This window comes from Vigna unguiculata, chromosome 10 (genome assembly GCF_004118075.2).
Source record: "Vigna unguiculata cultivar IT97K-499-35 chromosome 10, ASM411807v1, whole genome shotgun sequence".
NCBI lineage: Eukaryota > Viridiplantae > Streptophyta > Magnoliopsida > Fabales > Fabaceae > Vigna > Vigna unguiculata.
The window spans coordinates 28159547-28176647 of record NC_040288.1 but is presented as its reverse complement, the minus strand read 5'-3'; the positions used below and the strand labels follow the sequence as shown (position 1 = coordinate 28176647).

General features: G+C 32.1%; 2 protein-coding genes across 2 annotated transcripts; one reads left to right on the top strand and one right to left on the bottom strand.

Annotated features, from left to right (window-relative positions):
- Positions 1-3617: 3617 nt before the first annotated feature.
- On the top strand, positions 3618-7285 carry LOC114165486. The gene is made up of 6 exons (XM_028050098.1): positions 3618-5172; positions 5626-5857; positions 5939-6253; positions 6336-6435; positions 6512-6838; positions 6953-7285. Exons 1-6 carry the CDS (start codon positions 3618-3620, stop codon positions 7283-7285), a joined length of 2862 nt encoding a protein of 953 aa, XP_027905899.1.
- Positions 7286-11633: 4348 nt separating this feature from the next.
- On the bottom strand, positions 11634-12357 carry LOC114165485. Its single transcript, XM_028050097.1, has 2 exons — positions 11740-12357; positions 11634-11654 (listed from the first exon to the last, which is right to left on the bottom strand). Exons 1-2 carry the CDS (start codon positions 12355-12357, stop codon positions 11634-11636), a joined length of 639 nt encoding a protein of 212 aa, XP_027905898.1.
- Between the last annotated feature and the right edge of the window lie 4744 nt (positions 12358-17101).

Here is a 17101-nt window from a genome sequence, read left to right as displayed (position 1 = left end):
TTAAAAAATATAGAATTCTTCAGATTCAATCACCAAAATAATAACTAATTTTAGTTATTAAATTAACATCTAATTTATTTATATTATCGGTGACGATAATTAAAAAATGTATTTCTTGATTTAAAGGCAATGTAATTATTTAAATAGTGTATAAACTGAAAAAAAGAAAAAACATTCCAAGTTACATTAAAATTAAAAATAAACAATGTTGTTTTGTGTTTTGCCTCCTTCGTCAGCCTTTATGTTTTTGTCTCCTCGTTTGGTTTTTGAATAAACGTGGTTCCGTCCTTCATCTGCTTCGTTTGCGAGCGCTTGCCATATTCTTGTGCCTCTCAACAACATCTCAACATCTCTTCTTCCTTTGCCAACGCTTGCATCTCCTTAACTCAACACCATATTTTTGTGCCTCTCAACAACATCTCAACATCTTCTCTATGCATCGCTGTCAACGACGTTCCTCTCAACATCTCTCGATTTTCATTGTGCCTTCAGGTGCGTCTTCGTCTTCGTCTATATCAATACTCAAGTGCAATTCTTGTTTGGCAAATTAGGTTTATTCTCTCATGAATATAATTTAGGGTTTTGTCTTGTTTTGGTTAATTTATTTGAATTTAGGGTCAATTTGTTTGAATTAGGTTAATTGTAGCACGAGCCAGGCTCAAATTTAGGATTATTACTAAAATGAGTGTGGTCTTAGTGTATGTTTATGAATTTATTACTAAGTTTCTTGCAATAGGAAAGGTCGCTTACTTCTTGGTGATGAAGTTAATGCCTTAAAATGTTAAAGTAAGTTAGCTTACTTGTACTTACAAAGTTGATTTACTTAAAAGAGTATTTTAGCTTGTGTTTTTACTTTACTCTTCAACATCTGTTATGGACAAACTTTTTAACAAATGAATAATTTTTGTGAATACTCATTAATCTTAATTTTAATTGTTTTCTCTTATAAATCATTAACGTGTGTGTGCATATGCATCATGTGTACCTTCAAAATGCTGTGTGTGTGCATATTTTATAAGGATTCTGATTTTGAAAAGGTAATGATGATTGGTGAAATAAAGCATAGGGACTGGTACCTTGAGCTGTCTCCTGTATTTCAATGAGGTAAACTCACGTGAGATGGAGGAAATAGATGTTTTTAAAGGCATATGGGAAAATCATGTGTTCATAGTTGTCCTCGGTTGCACTGTTTTCTTTCAAATCGTAATAGTTGAGTACTTGGGAACCTTTGCCAACACAACACCTCTCAGTCTAGTACAATGGATCTTCTGCTTAGGGGTTGGATATGGAAGCATGCCACTAGCAGTTCGCTTAAAGCAGATCCCCGTCTGAACCATGCATGAAGAGATATCCAGTTTTTAAAACAGCTTCATATTTGTTATGTTACTGTGCTTCGAGGTTCCCTACACTTGTACAGTCACTAATAGGTCTGGTGTTGCTTAAGGTTTTCTTGGGTAGGAACCAGAGTTTGATCAAATAAAAGTAGAAATGTGGAGTCTCGTAGCCGTTATATATAGTTAGTCTTGTATAAGTCACTATCAAAGAACCTTTTGACCATTTTATTTAGCACCCGTTGTTTATTTTTCAAAGGCTAGTAGAAATTTAGGCTAGAAGACCTGGACCATTTTTCAGAGTGGATACTGTTGATTATAGATTGAATATGATTGTACAAGTATGCTTCCAAATATTACGTACATATATACAACATATTTCTTGCTATAGCTGACATGTGACAACATTAATCACTTATGCAAAATTGTTATTTTCCAAGATATTTTCGTTTACTGAAATAATTATGAGAATCAATAACTAGTCTTTCAATTTGCCTAAACAACTTTTAATTGATTATTATGAATGTGTAAGTCTGAATCTGCTCATATACTCACACACACAAGTGTCAGCGTTGTTTAGTCATCTCTCCTCCCCAAAACCACCACAAACACAGTTCTATCCTGCATCCTTCCCACTTCTTTACACACTTGATCCAAACTATTTAGAAAGTCTCTCACAATCATAAAAATTCTAAAAGGGTGCGCCTCTTCCTTTGCTGCATCACCATAAAAGTAGTTTGTAACTGCTTTCATAAGGAATAAGTCATTTCTCTCATCAGCCTTGATCCTAACAATTTCCTCTTCTGCATCTTTCAGAAATAGCCCAGTTGAGTTAAAGAAATTTCCATACATATCAGGCTTTCTGCACTGCAAAACTAAGCTCACTTTATCTAGCCCACTTAAATAAATTTTGCTCACTGTAAGATTTTAATCTGAGTGTATACTGAATATTAAATATTTTCACTTTCATCAGGTCTATATATTAGTGCACATGGGCTTTACTCATTTGAATGTGCCAGCAGGCCAGGTAATACTCTAAATTTATTGGATAGATTTAATAAACAATGTAAAATATTTTATGCCTCTATCCTTTACTATTCTGGAGTTTACAGCTGTAAGTTGGGTATGTCTCATCTAGCTTAAATCAGTGTCGGGATTAAGTATACATATAAAATGTCTCATTTTTTGTCTTTACGTATATACTCGATCTTAATCATCTATCTCATTTGTCTACTCTCCATTTCTAATTTTTATATCATTTTTTTAAATGAACTTTTCATTATTTGATAATTACATAATATCACAATCTAAAGTATCGAAAATGTAATTTATACACTTAAATACACATATTTATTATGAAATTAGGTATTGTTGAGACGAAGTTATTTTTATATTAGGGAAAGACGAAGAGGAGGTATGAAGACAGGGTGTTCGATATTTCTAATTCTAGAGATGTAAATAGTTTTGGATTGGTGGGTATTTTTGATGAATATTCCTGGTAGAGAAAAGAGGGGGAAACAAGTGTAGCAGGAGAAGAGAAGAATAGTATAGGAGGGCATTGTGTGATAAATGCCAAAACATTAATGATAGAAGAGATACACCTGTCATGAAATTGGTATTTTGTTGAAACATCAAACATGGGTATCAAACATGTGGGTTGCTTAGGTTACGTGGGAAGGTGAGTGAGAAAGAAAAGGTGTTATGGTTTTCATATAGATACAAGAAAAAATTTTGTTTTTTGTTATTTTTTATAAGAATTTTAATTGATAGGCAATTTCTTCATAGGTAATTATTTCTTACAAAATTATAAAATTCGTAAGTATTTCTTACAAAATTTGTTGTGAAAAGTATTTTATACAAAATATTATATAAAAAATAGTGTTATAATGAGTTAATTATATATTTTTTCGCATGTACAAATTATTTGAAGTATTTTCATAATGTATTTTTCTCTTATATCTCAGTTTATTTTGATTTAGGCAATTCACAAAATTGATTTAGCAATTTGAACTTGCAGGAAATCATTATTCAGAACATTGAGCTCCTAACTTAACTTTTTGACTTACGACCACACCTTTGATGAGGTAAGTTTCCTAAATTGGCAAATTGATTTATTAATATGTTTTATTTTGTTGATAAGAGTTTTTCTATGTATCATTCTCCATTTCTTTCTAATAAATCTAGTCTCATTTTTTTTAATTTCTTTATTATAGTTGAATGATGCACTCTTTTATATGACAGATTATGAATATTCTTCAAAATCGAAGTTGGATGTATAATAGATTAATGCCTGATAGGAGGGGATATACTGATGCATTTGTACAAGGAGTAGATGATTTTGTGTCCTATGCATGTCAAGAAACGAATGTGTCAAATGGGAAAATAAGATGTCCTTGTTCTAAGTGCAAAAATTTGAAATTCTTCCATTTTGAAGAAGTTAAAGTTCATCTTTACAAAAAAGGATTCATGCCTGAATATTGGTATTGGACATGTCATGAAGAAAGTGACCCAACTATTTGCGTAGATACTAGTCCTACTATATTTAGCTCACAAGAGAGACACCTCAATAAATATAAGAGCATGGTTTATGTTGTTGCTGGTTTAGAGTATGAAATGGGTCATGATCAAGAAATAGATGAATCTCCAAATATGGATGAGTCTCCAAATATAGAAGCCCAAAAATTTTATGAATTATTAGATGCAGCCCAAAAACCATTATGGCCTGGATGTAATAATCACACTGAATTATCTTTTGCTGTCAGATTCTTGACAATTAAATTAGAGGGAAACATGTCTCACAGATCATGTGATCAAACATTAGCTCTTATGAAAGAGACCCATCCTACAGATAATATTATTCCTAAAGATTTCTACAGGGTCAAAAAAATAGTCTCAAAACTTGGTTTAACTGCAAAAAAAATTGACTGTTGTGTTGATGATTGTATGTTATTTTACACTATGGAAGATATGCCATTGAAAGAATGCAAATTTTGTCATAAAACACGTTTTCAAATGAAAGGTGTTGGTAGGGGTAAATACAAAGAGGTTCCTATTAAGAGAATGCATTATTTGCCTCTCATTCCTAGGCTTAAGAGATTATATGCCTCTATGAGTTCTGCTCCACATATGAGGTGGCATTATGAAAATAGAAGAGAACCTGGGGTGTTGTGTCATCCGTCTGATGGTGAAGCTTGGAAACATTTTGATAAAATGTATTCTGAATTTGCATCTGAACCAAGAAATGTGAGGTTAGCTTTATCTTCTGATGGGTTTTCACCTTTCTATAACTCGACTCCACCTTATTCTTGTTGGCCGGTAATTGTCACTCCTTATAATCTTCCTCCAGAGTTATGCATGACAACTCCCTTTATGTTTTTGACATTGATCATCCCTGGGCCACATAGTCCGAAAGGTAAAATAGATGTGTATTTGCAACCATTGATTGACGAGTTAAAACAATTATGGACTGGAGTGTTGACATATGATATTTCGAAAAAAGAAAATTTTATCATGAAAGCTGCCTTAATGTGGACTATTAGTGATTTTCTTGCATATGGAATGTTGTCTGGTTGGAGTACATCGGGGATATTAGCATGTCCATATTGTATGAACCAATCAAAGGCTTTTAGATTGAAAAACGGTAGAAAATTTTCTTGGTTTGATTCCCATCGTCAATTTTTGCCTATAGACCATTCATTTAGAAGAAATAAGGATGCATTTTATAAAAATCGAATTGAAAAGTCTCAACCTCCACACCTTTTGTCTGGGAATGAATTATGGGAACAAATTTGTCTTTTTCCAAAAGTCACTGAAGTCAGTCCTTGTGTATGTGATGAACATGGTGAGTCTCATAATTGGACGAAACAAAGCATCTTTTGGGAGTTGCCTTATTGGAAAACCAATTTGATAAGACATAATCTTGATGTAATGCATATAGAGAAAAATGTATTTGATAATGTCTTTAACACTATTATGGATATAAAAAATAAGACCAAAGATAATGTTTAGGCAAGAATAGACTTGAAGGAGTATTGTAAACGAAGGGAACTAGAACTACATATTCTGCCTAGTGGAAAAGTATTAAAGCCTAAAGCAAAGTTTGTTTTGTCCAACGAACAAAGAAGTTTTGTTTACAAGTGGATTAGTGAGTTGAAAATTCCAGATGGGTATGCCTCAAATTTGTGTAGGTGTGTAAACCTAGATCAAAGGAAGTTGTTTAGGATGAAAACTCATGATTGCCATGTATTAATGGAGATGCTATTACCTATTGTTTTTCGTGCACTTCCCTATCAAGTGTGGAATCCTATAGCTGAATTAAGTAAGTTTTTTAAGGATTTGTGCTCTACAATTTTGAGAGTGGATGATTTGTTATTAATGGAAAAGAACATCATCATTACAACATGTAAGTTGGAACGAATCTTTCCACCTGGATTTTTCAATTCCATGGAGCATCTACCTATTCATTTACCTTATGAAGCAAGAGTAGGAGGTCCTGTTCAATATCGATGGATGTATCCATTTGAGAGGTAATTGTTTATTTCATTTAATGTAAATAGAATTTATTTCTTATTTTTGAGTTTAGTAGTTAACAATATGATTTTGGATAGGTACTTGAATAGGTTGAAACGAATGGTTAAAAACAAATCCCATGTCGAAGGATCTATTTGTGAGGCATACTTAAGCATGGAGACTTCTCATTTCTGTTCATATTATTTTGAGCCACATGTCCAATCAATGAGAACTAAAGTTAGTCGAAATGATTTTGGAGGTCAAAGTGACAGGAGTCAGAAAACTTTATCTGTTTTCAATTATATTGGTCGTCCAGCAGGAACTTGTAACAGTCGTTATTTGGATGAAAAAGAATTAGTTGCTGTGCATTTACATGTCTTGCTTAATTGTGAAGAAGTTCAACCATATATTGAGTAAGTAGTTTAAGATTATATCTCATTTATTTATTTTGTTAATAATTGCTTGTAATTCATATAAGAGTGTATACAATTACAGATACTTTGTGCAATATTTGGAAGCATCTATTCCAAATATAAATCGAACTGATATTGATAGGAGAATTGCGTCCGAATTTCCATTTTGGTTTCGAACATATGTAAGTATTCTGCTATTTTCTCCTAACTAATCTTATTAATTTTGAAAATTAATGACATAATGTTTGTTATTTATAGGTTCATGATAGAAATAACTTAGTACAAAATCAATATTTGCATCACTTGGCATGGGGCCCTCAAAAAAAGGTTCATACTTGGCCCATATACTTTGTCAATGGTTTCAAGTTTCACACGGAAGAATGGAGTATTGGTAGAAAAACAATCAATTGTGGAGTTTGTGTAAAGGATGATGGTGAACAATACTACTATGGTATTGTTAAAGAAATTATGCAAGTAGAATACTCAGGAGAACCAACCAAGCAATTAGTGGTATTTAACTGTGAGTGGTTTGATAATACAATTAATCATGGTATAAAAGTTCAACCCCAATATGGCATAGTGGAGGTTAATTTTCATAGAAGATATTCAAATTTTGATCCTTTCATATTTGCCACAAATGCAATTCAAGTATATTATGTACCTTATCCTGAAAAAATAAAAGAAAAGGTTGATTGGTAGGTTGTCATTAAAACCAAACCAAGATGTACAGTTGATGATCGATATATATTAGAAGTTGCTTACCAAGAATCAACAACTAATGTTAATATCACAACAAATGAGGAGCTACTTGTTCATTTGGTTGATGGAGAAGAGTATGAGGAACTAGATGAAGTAGATATGGCAGTTGTTGATAATTCAAAAGAAAGTAAGCAAATTGAAGAGGAAGAAGAGGAAGAAGAGGAAGAAGAAATTGTTTCTCAAAGTGAATTTGAGTATGATTCTGAAGATGATGAAACTCAAAATAAACTTGATGATGAATTTAATGGTAGCAATGATGATAGTGATGAGTAAATCACTTTCTTTTTGCTGGTGTAAAGGTGATGTTTCATTTGTATTTTTGTTGTTTTCTTTTCTATTTTGTTCCATTATGTTTTGTTGATTTCTATAATATCCAAATTATGTTTATTGCTAACTTTTGAGTTGTGGAAAAATATCCAAATTATGGTTATTGTAGATGTCAAACCAAGAGCATGGTAAAGAAGTTGCTTCTACAAGCCATTCGACCAAACGACAACCAAGACGTCCTTCACAATTTACTTGGAGTTCTCAACTTTTTGCTTTCCCATCCATTGGTTCATCATTTAGAAGAACTCATTTTGGATCTCGACCTTTGGCACAAAGAGCATTGAAATCAAATTCAAGGCCAAATGTTGATCAATCATTCAAAACATCTCAATTTGCACCTCCACCGTTAGTTCATGGAGCATTGAATTCAAATTCAAATCCAAATGTTAATGAATCATTCAAAACATCTCATTGTGCACCTCCACCTTTGGTACAAGGAGTGCAATCAACAAATCCAAATCCAACTCCTATGGATGGTAGACCTAATCTTGGATCAGATCAAACTAATTCCAAATCAGATGAAACTAGTTCTACAATAAATGCAACTAGTCCTAGATCAAATGAAACATTTGTTGCATCTGAGTCAAATTACAATGTTTTCAAGCCAATTTTAAACCTTGATGGACAAGGGTATACATATACTTTCAACAATTTATGGCTTATTTCAATACTTTATAATTATTATGACTTTATACATGTCATTTTGCAGATTCTTACCTTCATGCCTTGCAGCTAATTGGATTAGTGATATCCTCAAAAGTCATTATAATGAGCCATGGCCATCATGGAAGAAGATACCAATTAGACAAAGGGACTTGTGGTTTGGAGAGTTACTGGTTGTTTCATATAATTAACTTTGTTTAATTATATAGTTTAATTTTCATGTCTATATTAGTCTTACATATGGAAAACTTTGTTTCTTTATTGTAGAAGAAGTTTTCAATTTGTCCACCGGATCATAGATGGGCAAGAAGAAATTTTGAAATGCGAGGTGTTGTAATCATGAAAAGTAGTCTACAAAAGGCTCGGAAAATCAATACTAAGCCAAATTGGATTTTAGATAGCACATGGGATATATTGTGTCAGCATTTGGAATCTAAAGAATTTAAAATAAAAAGCATGACTGGAAAGGAAAATCGGGCCTCTAACTTTGGAAGTTTTGGAGGGTCTCTTCACACATGTGGCTCTATTACCACATCTCAACATAGATATAATATGGTAATTTGTTTGTTAACTACTTTCTTTTTATAAATGTGCATAACTGTGTAAAATTTATTTTATTTTTTGTAGGCAAAGATGAATGGAATGCCTCCAACATTAATAGAATTGTTTCGTCACACACACCAACGGCGTAAGGACAACTCTTGGGTGGATGAAAAATCAGAGCAAGTAAATGTAATAAATCACACTTTTATGATCTTCATATTCATTTAGTTCAAAGGTTATTTCCACTATTGATATTCATTAATAAAATATATGATTGTAGCCATTCCAATATAGATACCTACATATGTTTATGCCTTAGTTTCAAACTAATGTTACTAGTTGCTTTGTTCAATTTATTTCTTAGTATCATGGTAGGTTTATTTCTTGCATAAAAAGAAGAGTTATGTAGTGGACTCATATTTTTCTTATAATACACGAGTCTTAATATTACCAAGAAAAAGAAGAAGAAAAAAATAGTTCATGGTCTCTGTTTCAAGCTCAAAAAATAGATACATTTACTGTCCAACTTTGGCCCCTAGAACAAGCCTAGATTCACTATGTTTTTCGTGTCTTCCAACTGAAGAAGGCAGTGGGAAAGTTATCTGTCAGACGTGTATCTATTTCATTTCCATTTTCCAGGATTTGAACCATAAGGATTGCTGAATTTAAAAAGAACATGGTATTGTTAGGACACAGGGGAAGAAAAGTAGTTAGAGACGGTTAGAACAGTTGGTTAGTGGGAATCAGTTAGATAAAGTACGGAGGAAATGATTAAGTGTGAAAGGAATTTTTCAGATAATTAAAAAGTTTTAGGGGAAGAAACAACTCTATGAGAAGGGGAAATCCTTGTGGGATAATTCTTTCTCTTGTTGTCGTTCAATAAATGCATTTCTAAATTCTCTCTTCTCTTTCATCGGTTCACACAATGTTCAAATAAAATATTTGACTATGGGATGCTATGGGCTTTTCAATATGAAATATTCCTGGTTAGTAGAGTAAATATGTAAGATGTTGAAGATAGAATTAGTCCAAAATCTCATAGTGAAGGAAAGACAATTAAAATCTAGTAAAATAAAATGGTTAAGCTATCATTATGTTTGATTTTTTTTTCTAATCTGTATATTTATTCCACAACTTTCTCCAATTTTGAGATTTTATTGATATTACATTCTTGATATTAGCTGATTACACATTAATTTAAGGCATGAGTTATGGACTGATTACAACACAAGTTATGTAGTTAAGAAGCAAAATTGAAACTAGATAATACTAAATTATTTGGAGTGCTTTATTGAAAATCCACACCAAAGATTGACCTTGTATAAAGACATATCTAGCTAGTGAGTTATAGAATAACTAATAGATTGAGACATGTGTCTGGCAGTGAGTCCCCTAATTGGTATAAATGGAATGCACTAGTGCTATGGCATAAACCATCTCTATTCATTGTTATATTTGTATTTTCTCTTGTCAAATATTAATGTAGGCATTTTTTAAAATTATGAACTAATCACAATGAAATTTTGTTCATGTATGCTTTTATGTTAATAGGCAGAATTTACACGAAAATTTGAAGAATTAACACAAAGTGCATCTACACAAGGAATTACTCCACCAAATGAATTAGATGTTTGGTGTGATGTAGTTGGAACCAAGAATGGGAGGATATATGGCCTTGGAATGGAATCTACTGTGATTAGAGGTTGGCCTTATTATCATGGCACATCTTCATCAAATGGATGGATTCAAAGTCAATAGCTTGAAAAACTTAAAAAAGACCTTGAAGGAGTTAAGCAAGAAAGAGATGAACTTCGAATCAAAATTGTAAATATTGAGAGGTTGTTTGAGGAAAACAATGCAATGATTTGACAATGGATGAATAGTATTAATCGTCAATCCATGCCACTAAGTTTTGAGTAAACTCAAGAAGATGAAACACAACCACCTAGTTCTTGTCAAGGTAATTTTGTTTCATTATTTTCTCTCTCTCTCTCTCTCTCTATATATATATATATATTTATTTAAATTTCAATCTCTAATACTTTTTTTATGTTTTTTCACAGGTAGATAATAATTGGGTTTGAAGTAAATGTTGAAGGTGTTTTGAGAGGAACTATGACGGCAAATAAAAAATTGTGCTTATAGGTTATATAACACAACTAATACTTTGGTTATTCTTACAACTCCAACATGAGTAAGAGATTATTTGTGTTTAACAACTATTGCACTTGAATTCATGAATGAACAGGGTATGTTATATATATAAAATGAAACTCTTGCTTTGATATGTTCATTTTTTGTTTTGTTAGATTTTTATTCCTTGCATAGAAGAATTTTCAATGATGAACTAGTGTTCCTGTGGTAGTGGTTTGGATTTTCTGCTTCATTATGTAACATACATACATATATGTTTCTAAATATATTACATTTTGATTCATATTAAGAATATATTGTTAAATATTTTTATTTTTATAATTGTAAAATATGAATTTAATGTGAGAAAATCAAACACGGTATAAATTCTTGAATTTATTATTAAATATTGTAATGAATAATTTAAATTATAGTAAAAATAAATTTTAATTGTTGATATATTATTTTAATAATAATGATATCAAATTTAGAATTAAATATAAAATATGAAAGATTTTGTAGACAAATAAGAAAGTAGAAAATATTTAAAAACAAATTATCATTATTTAGACACCAATATAGTGACCATTTTTTATCTTTATATATTTTTGGTAACTAAATTGGTTTTTATATAATATGGTCATTAAATTGGTTTCTATATAACATGGTTACTAAATTGGTTTGTAATAAAATGGTCATTAAATTGGTTTTAAATATTGCGTTACTAAATTGGTTTCTATACAATTGGTTACTAAATTGGTTTCAACATAATTGGTTGCTAAATTGGGTTCTAAATTAGAAACTAAATTGGTAGCTAATATTAGCTACCTATGTTTTAGCTACTTGTGACTATTGGACTCTAAATTGGTTACTAATTGAATTAGTGACTAATTTTATCATTTTAGTGACCAATAATTTAGTTACTAAAACCAATTTTTCTTGTAGTGATCCTTCGTTAAATGCCTATTGTCATTCTCTGAAAGGTTTGGAAATTCAAAATTGTGTAAATTAATGCTCAGGCTCTTGGGTTCAGAAAAACGTTTTTCAAAGGTTTTTCTTACCTCCTCTCTTATCTTAGCTGGATCCTCACACCACACTCCATCCATATCCACTCCTTTTAGCTCATTCATGCTTCTTTGCCATCTAATCTTAGAGTGGAAATATTTAGAGTTTATATCCCCTTGTTCAAGCCATTTAACCTTTGCCTTTTGATTTAACAGAGAGCTTTCCTTCTGTAGGAGTAATGTTAACTCACTTAGAAGGTGCATTCGTCTTGATCTATCACCTTCATCTAAATTACTTTCATCATCCTTCTGATCTAGCTTCCCTATTTCCGAACTGAGGCTTTGTATCTTTTGTCCTATTATTCCAAATACCTCTTTGTTCCAGGCCTTTAAATCATGTTTAAGCTTTTTTAGCTTTTCTTTTAAAGTTGTCATTGAATTTCCTATCCCAAAATAAGACTCCCAAGACTGTTTGACCGTGTTCTTAAAGGATGGATCCGAAAACCATATATTTAAAGATTTGAATGGCTTAGGTCCCCAATCCATTGTAACCGATTTAAGCAGAAGTGCACAGTGATCAGATACTTGTCTACCTTTGATATATTGTTTGCTGTCAGGCCAATACTCTAACCACTCTGGGGAAATCAATACTCTATTTATTCTACTCTTTGCCATACTGTTATCCTTATACCATGTATATTTTCCTCCAATTAGCGGGACGTCTAGCAAGTCTGTCGTTTCTATAAAATTATTAAACCCTTCCACTTCTCTCATTGCAATACTACCTCTATAATTTTGTCCTTTTCTTTCACTGGTTTGTCTTACCGCATTAAAGTCACCCAACACACATCATTGTTTACATTCTTCCCCCATCTTTATATTTACTAATTCCTCCCACAAGCTTACTTTTTCATTGAATTCACAAGAGGAATATACATTAAATATGGCTACGGGAATTGGATTGACATTATTACTGCTGTAGAAATGTCCTATCACCCCTATGTACCTATCCCGTACTATTTGCTTCACGCATTTGAATTTTTCCTTATGCCACATTGTTAGAATGCCCCCTGAATTTTTCATTGCTTGTTTGCTCACCCATTCTACGTTGTTATGTCCCCACATATTTGTGAGAAATCTTAATCTCCAACACGTTCTGAAACAACCACGCCACCTCGTCGTCGCTCTCGCAACACCTTCGTCCCAACACCATTCTCGATATCACAGAAAGTCCATATTGCTGAAATTCCGAAACGACATTCACCGTCCGATAAGAGTTAAAACATTTCTAATGAACAGGGAAAGAAATATCACTACGTACTTCTTTTCCCACTTTCCTTTAATTATGGTGAATATGATATGTGGAAAGTGTTTCAACGCTGGGGAAGAGTTGCTGAGGTGTTTATTCCCAGAAGATTAGAAGGTGGGGCCATAGGTATGGATTCGTAAGGTTTTATGATGTGAGGAATGTACAAAGGCTTCAACGCGAACTGGATTCCATCATGATTGGATCAACAAAGTTGCATGTTAATAAGCCTAGATTTGAGAGGGAAAAGAAACATAAAAAGGTTCAACCATCTCCTTCTATGCGGATTAATACAACAGTTAAAACAAGGCCGGTTTGGAGGGAAGTAAAATGCCATCAAACGTACGCACAAGCTGTAAAAACCTCTCAGAGTAATCCTACAAATAAGCAACAACAATGGAAAGGAATTTCCTTTGAGACTGAAGAGGCAGATGTCAAATGGCTTGAAGGGTGCTACATTGGTAGGGTGAATAACTATATAAAAACCAAGACAGTCATGGAGGAAATGATGCAGGGAGGGTTGGGCCAATTAAGCGTAAAATACATGGGGGACAATGCAATATTGATTCAGGACAAGGATGGAACACAGTTAGAGAAGCTTATCGAAGAAAACAAGGAATGGTGGGAATTAAATTTTGAATCAATCTCTCAATGGAACTCTGCACAAATATTACAACATAAGATAGTCTGGGTAAAATGCAGGGGTCTACCATTTAATCTATGGTCACAACAATGCTTTGGCAAAGTAGTGGCTACACTAGGGACCTTGATAACCGTGGATGAGAAAACTGTATCTTGGGAATGTTTAGAATATGCAAGACTACTTGTTAAAGTTTCGATTGGTTGCAATGTCTGGGCAGAGAAAAGAATGAAGATAAATGGGAAAGTTTATAATTTGGCTCTAGAAGTAGAATCCACTGTAGAATCACGACCATCTTGTTGTGTAAATGAGTGTAATTCCTCCTTAGAAAGCAATTCTTTATGTGAAGGGATGAACATATCCAGTTCAGTAGCTGAATGGAGTGAAAATGAAATCCTGTTGAGAAATGGAAATGAATTGGAGAATGAGGAGCGCACAGTGCAAACGCCGGCAGTCTATGGTGATCGGAAAATCCATGAATCATCGGAGAAGCTTGATGGTGATGGCAACGGCTCATTTTTTTACCGTTGGGGATTGCAAACAATTAATGCAGTGCCTGAATCTAACCTAGGAGGTGCACAATCAGTAATAGGTGTAGAATGCCAAAATCGTGCAAAGTATGGAAAGTCAGAAACAACTCACGATGACAGTAATGCCAAAGACAGCCCACTCTGCAAACAATTAATGAGTGATGAATGCAGCTTGAAAGGTGGGCTAAAGGAAAAAGGAGCCCAACATCAACAAGGGGGGTGCGCGCAGAATTTGTCAATAGATAACCAAGTTGATAATCAAATGGCAGCGGGCCCAGTAAATACAATACTAGACTCCTCTAATGTGGTGCTCACAAAAAGAATGTTTCCTTATGCGACCAAGGATTGCAACCAAAAACAGTTAGGGCTAGAGCGAAATTCTTTATTTTGCAGGTCACAATCATCACAAGGGGAGCAAGGTAGCAAAGGGGTTGAAGACCACATGAAATTCTCGAGTAAGGTGGACAATAGTGGCAACCAAATTATAGAAGGTCTGGACTACACAAGCGAAGCTATTCCTTGCACGGATTCCGTAATCGCGTCACAGCAGCAAGAGTGTGAGGTAAGAAAGTCCAACAATCACATGATTTTGGTCAATGAAACTAATATGGATCCAGTGGAATTCTTGGCCCGACACCAATTCTGGATCGGCGAGTCCAGCAAGAAGAAGCAACATTCATTGAAAAACAAAGTGAAAGGAGGTGGGAAGATAGAGAAAAGGAAGCTTCTTAGGTTAGTAATTCACTCTATATGTAAATTTTTATTTGATGATAACATTATTAATTGTAATAGACTATTTTGGCAAAATAATAATGTTTCGGGAGGGTCAGACGGTGCTAGAGTGTGGGATATAGCAAAAGCACTAGGTGTTACATTTTCAGATGATGAGGAAGGAATAATAAAGAAACTAGAAATTTTAGAACGTAGAGATAGAAAACAGGGGAAGATGAGTGTTGGGGTATGTAAGGTGTCACATGGAAATAATTAGTATTAATATCAGAAGTTTAGGAGGGAGTTACAAGTGGAAGTACTTAAAAGGACTTTTAAGAAAGGAGGAAGTAGATATGATATGTATTCAAGAAACAAAGATACAAATTCTGAAACAAATTACACTGATATCATTTATATCAATACATAGTTTAATTATATGCTTTTATTGTAATTTTGGAAAGTCGATTTAGCCAGTTTTATTTAGGTAAATCATATATCCATCAAGCTAATTACGAACATTGATAAAATAACTTGAGAAAACTAGATCTTACAATTTTATTCCTGCTTTAGTATCAAATAATAGTAGTTAAGATTATATGATTACCGCTTAATGCATCAGCTTTGAAATAATACTTTTTTATAGGAAAATAATAGTTTTACTCTTTCCAACAACAAAAGAAATACTCATTTAATAACTCGCTTTAATAATATATACTAATATTTTATATAAAAAATAAAATTTATTAATATTTTGAGTTGTCAAATTATTATTCTTTTTAAGTATTAAAATATTACTATTTTTTAATAACCATTTAAGTTATATATAAAAATATTTTATTCATAAATGGTAGATTACACGTGAATTAATACTAATTACGTCAAAATGAACTGTTGATTGATTACACTATAACTACCTTATATTTAGACTGTTAAGAATTTATGGTAAGTTAAAATTTTCATATTAGATATAAATGAATAATATATATGTAAAAAAATCATATTATCTTAAAATTTTAAATTGAATATGATATTTTGGTTTCCTATTTAAATTTGTTTGTCGCTCCGAATATGACTTTTAAAAGAAGAACATGTAATAACCATGTATAAATCGGTGTATTATATATTAATATCATCTTTATAGCATTGTATCTCTGCAATCATAATTCAGCAATGACTATATTCCCCTGATACTTCATTTAGGCTCTGTTCACTTATACGATAGATTTAAAAGAGAGTGTGAAGATGAATTTGTGTTGACTTGAGTAAATGAATATGTGTGTTTTCTGAGTAGATTTAGAGAATAAAAAGAGTGGATTTGGAGATGAATTTTAAAAAAGTTAGTGAGTGATTTGATTTATGTAATAGATTAAAAAAAAGTTTTAATAGATAAAAATTTAAAAATTACTAAAATATCCTTGAGGATAAAAATAAAATTAAATGATTATGAAATGAATTAAAAATATTAAAATTTAACAATATAGTAATTATCATTAATTATTATAAATATTTATATATATTTTTATTATTATTAATTAATTATAAAAATTATTATACATATTATTATATACAAATATATTATTAGTTACTGCATATATTATTAATTATATATAATGTAAAAAGGACATAAAAGTAAAATGAGTTTATATATCTTCAAATCCGTCTTGATGTTCCGCTTGAATCATTTAATAAGAATAGGGAAAATTTTTTTCATCCATCTTTGTAGATCCATGATTTGTTACTATCCGATCAAACGAAGAGAGCCTTAAACTTTGGCTATGATTAAGAAATAACAGCCATTAAACTATGAGCAACCATCACTTTGGCCTATGCATTGGTTTCAAATTTTCAATGTGTTGTTTCCTTTCATATATATATTCTCTTTCCTACAACTACAAAAGGCATATTTATAATTATTGTACTGCAGCAAAATTCTTTTCTCCTTGTATTAACCATTCTACACTAAATATCGTCTCTCTAGGAATATCTTGAATTTAAGAGCATAATTTGATGACCATTTATGTTTAACATTTCTTATATAAATAACAAGGTTCTTTTTTTTCTTTTTTCCTTTTTGGACAGAAAGGGGACTGGATTTCACAACTGTTGAAAAATGATAACTCCTGAATCACTGTTGCAATTCATTGTGGGGGTCAAGTACCTCGTCTCTCTTGACATGATCATTTTAATAAAGATTCACCTTAGTCACTGATGCGCTATGTGCCACCACGAAAT

Bases quoted from the DNA above. Each gene is read 5' to 3' on its own strand.
- LOC114165485 (XM_028050097.1), bottom strand. From the start codon at position 12,357: ATGGCAAAGAGTAGAATAAATAGAGTATTGATTTCCCCAGAGTGGTTA. The intron at 11,655-11,739 runs GTAAGAAAAACC...CAAACCTTTCAG, and splicing joins CAGCTAAGATAAGAGAGGAG to AGAATGACAATAGGCATTTA.
- LOC114165486 (XM_028050098.1), top strand. From the start codon at position 3,618: ATGCCTGATAGGAGGGGATATACTGATGCATTTGTACAAGGAGTAGAT. The intron at 5,173-5,625 runs GTGAGTCTCATA...TTCCCTATCAAG, and splicing joins TTGTGTATGTGATGAACATG to TGTGGAATCCTATAGCTGAA. The intron at 6,254-6,335 runs GTAAGTAGTTTA...ATACAATTACAG, and splicing joins GAAGTTCAACCATATATTGA to ATACTTTGTGCAATATTTGG.